At 32.3% G+C, this 3,153-nt stretch overlaps 1 protein-coding gene across 1 annotated transcript; it reads right to left on the minus strand.

Annotated features, from left to right (window-relative positions):
- Window positions 1–1,162: 1,162 nt before the first annotated feature.
- Window positions 1,163–2,287, minus strand: LOC145094446 (transcription factor MYB7-like). Its single transcript, XM_079032643.1, has 3 exons — window positions 2,080–2,287; window positions 1,858–1,987; window positions 1,163–1,771 (listed from the first exon to the last, which is right to left on the minus strand). Exons 1-3 carry the CDS (start codon window positions 2,210–2,212, stop codon window positions 1,267–1,269), a joined length of 768 nt encoding a protein of 255 aa, XP_078888769.1. The 5' UTR covers window positions 2,213–2,287; the 3' UTR covers window positions 1,163–1,266.
- Between the last annotated feature and the right edge of the window lie 866 nt (window positions 2,288–3,153).

A 3,153-nucleotide genomic window follows, 5' to 3' on the forward strand; every position in this document is an offset into this window, starting at 1 on the left:
TACACAAGGCTCGCGACGTGAGCACCCTTTTCACGACTTGAATCGGCCAAGACAAAATATAAATACAGGCGTAAATCACCCCCAAAACCCACACCTTTCATATTCTTTCTCTCCCATTACCCCCAACCCCCCCCCCCCCTTCCCCTAGCGACTTCTAAGTGCTAGAGGCGAGTCCCGGAGCGCCGGAAGACTCCGAGAAGAAGAGCTTTCGGCTCGGAAGTTCTGCTCCTGCAGAGCCCGGCTCCTAGCCAAACCCCCTCGTAGTTAAGATATGCTTACGCTACTTTAAGTATAACTTATATTTAAATATAGTATTATTATTATGAACCTATAAATAAAATTTATCAGTGCTTCAAAGTCGTTATATTGATTGATCTACTTACGGGGATGATGTATAGGCTATAATTTAGTGAGGTGTTTAATGTGAGATTTCCAAACAGTATACTTCGTATATCAAACGGACCCTATCTCCGATATGATCATACTTGGTTGTTCGTTACTTGATAGATTATGAAAGTAGATTTTGAGTTAATGATGAATTTAGACTAATAATTAGTCGCAATAAAGATTAGACTAAAACTTAGCGATAATAATGCTAGGTTTCATTCAAGGAAAATAGAATCGTTATAGCGAAGCGCTTCCCAAGTTTGGAATCATCACTTCAACAAGTGAGTGCATAATTACTTTCATCTTACACATATATATGAAATATTTTATATAAATTACGTGTTATATGTGCATATAACATGTATACTTGCTATCTATACTGGATGAACAATTTTATACATGTTTTAAATAATTTAGATTGTATATGTATCTATATGATGTATCTATGTTACTAATAATCGAATTTCAAGCGTTCATCATAACTTTGTAAGTTTTGTTTATTTCAATGGTTATAAGTTAACTTTACTTCTTCAAAACTTCAAGAATTCTATTATTTCGAGATGTAGCACTTCATGATAATCAGATTTTTACGAACATTCTTATTCATTTTAGTAATTTGAAAATAAACATAACTTTTAGTGAATTAGTAGCTCTACATTTGGTACATCATTGTTACTTTTAGTTATTTGACCATAATTTCTTGGATTTTAAAGACTTTATGTCCAATTTTGTACCCGGACATCAAATTGGTTTGTACAGGTAGGTGATTATTCCCTTTAACATGAGCCTAGTTTATATTATAGAGTGAGTTTAAAAATGATATGGTTACAAATAAATCTATGGTTGACAATGCTTGACTAATTAATGTACGGACTTTGATTACAAATATAAATCTATGGTTGACCATAAATGCACATCATCCATGATGTGATCCGGGAAAGAAGTCTTAGAGATGAGATTGTCGTCGGTCAAGCCGAAAGGTGAGAACATGGTCTCACTTGATAATGCCACGCCATTGTTGTCCGGTAAAAATAGCTGATCAAACCATAAATTTCCGGCCGGCTCAGAAAACTGTGGTGTAGCGTCGTCACAAGGAACTTCATAATCTGATACACTCAAAGAACATTGAGAAGATTCACTTGTTGAAGAAGATGACGGTGATTCAGATGTTAAGACTGCCAATAAAATTTCAACTTCCTGTGGAGTTTTTAAGTTGGGTTTTTTCACCTGCTGACATCCTCTGGGAGTAGCTTTAAAAGGTTCAAGGGTTTCAAATTGTTCGATCGTTTGATCTTTTCGGACCTGGTTTTTCAGATGTGCGTGCCAATGGTTTTTTATTTCATTGTCGCTTCTTCCAGGCAATTGTGCGGCCATCGTTGACCATCTGTAGATATAACAACCAAATTTCATTAATCAACAAGTCCACTATCAAATAAACATAATCTAGGTATAAAAATTGTTTGAACCTACTTGTTTCCAAGCTTCTTATGTAAACCAACAATGACATCTTCTTCTTCTTTTGTAAAATTACCACGTTTCATGTTTGGGCGTAGATAATTCATCCATCGGAGCCTACAGCTTTTCCCACATCTAGACAAACCTAAACAAGAAAAGCAAAGAACAATATATAAAGTAAGACAGGAGTATTAATCATTTAAAAACTTTTTTATATTTTTCGGAAATGGGTCTAACCAGCTAACTTGGGAAGTTCTCGCCAGTTAGAATGGCCGTATATCTGTATGTAAGCTCTTAGTTTGTTGTCTTCCTCTTTGCTCCATGCACCTTTTTTGATTCCGTTTTTATCAAAACATGGAGCCCTCACCATCTTCTTGACTTCTTGTCTTCGATCTTTCAGTTCTCTTCAGACCTTTTCCTTTTTCAGTGGCTAATGAAGACTTAAGTTACTAGATCCAAATAGTCTTATATATATATATATATATATATATATATATATATATATATATATATATATATATATATATATATATATATATATATATATATATATATATATATATATATATATATATATATATATATATATATATATATATTAATTATCAAAACGTGTATGGAAGTAAATAATTAATTTAAAAAGACCATAAAAACTTCTTACTTTGTTCTTCCCTTCAAACGTTCAAAGGAAGACTAAAAAGTACGCTCTTGCTTTGATTAAACATATATTATTGACAAAATTGCAAAAATAATCCTTGTGGTATTTATTTTTTTGGAGTTTTAGTTTAAATCCTGATTTTTTTGGCTTCGCGGTCCTTTTGAGCTAGTTTTGTTGTGTTTTTTGTCATTCTGAATAGTAAATAACTGTAATACCTTTGGAGTATTTATTTTTCATTTTTTCTTTCATTTCTTCTTAAATTTAATACTAATTTATTTATTTTAGTAATTAAAAAAAATAGGAAGCCTCTCTCATTTTCTCTCTCTCTCTCTCTCTCTCTCTCTCTCTCTAAAAAGAACACACATTTGAAATCGATTTTGTAACTCAAGAACTCAAGACCAAAAGCATCAGATGCACACCTATATTTCGTTTTTGAAATCTATTTTGTATTTCATTTATGAAACCGATTTTGTATTTTGTTTGTTGCGTTTCTGGAACCTAATTTCAAAAATTAAAACACACATGCACAAACAAATTAGTTTTGGGGGATGAATTCGTATGCACAAATCGATTTCCAGAATCGATGTTTTTTTTTTTAATTTCAAAAATGATTTGAAGAACAAATTCATATTCAATATTGTTCCACCTGTTAC

This window comes from Lactuca serriola, chromosome 3, assembly GCF_051521515.1.
Source record: "Lactuca serriola cultivar US96UC23 chromosome 3, Lser_US96UC23_V15, whole genome shotgun sequence".
In the NCBI taxonomy this organism is placed as follows: Eukaryota; Viridiplantae; Streptophyta; class Magnoliopsida; order Asterales; family Asteraceae; genus Lactuca; species Lactuca serriola.

What these genes read in the sequence shown, in the direction of transcription:
- LOC145094446 (XM_079032643.1), bottom strand. Translation starts at nt 2,212, where the DNA reads ATGGTGAGGGCTCCATGTTTTGATAAAAACGGAATCAAAAAAGGTGCA. An exon ending in AGAACTTCCCAAGTTAGCTG is followed by an intron (nt 1,988 to 2,079) that starts GTTAGACCCATT and finishes TTTCTTGTTTAG; the next exon opens with GTTTGTCTAGATGTGGGAAA. An exon ending in CATAAGAAGCTTGGAAACAA is followed by an intron (nt 1,772 to 1,857) that starts GTAGGTTCAAAC and finishes TTATATCTACAG; the next exon opens with ATGGTCAACGATGGCCGCAC.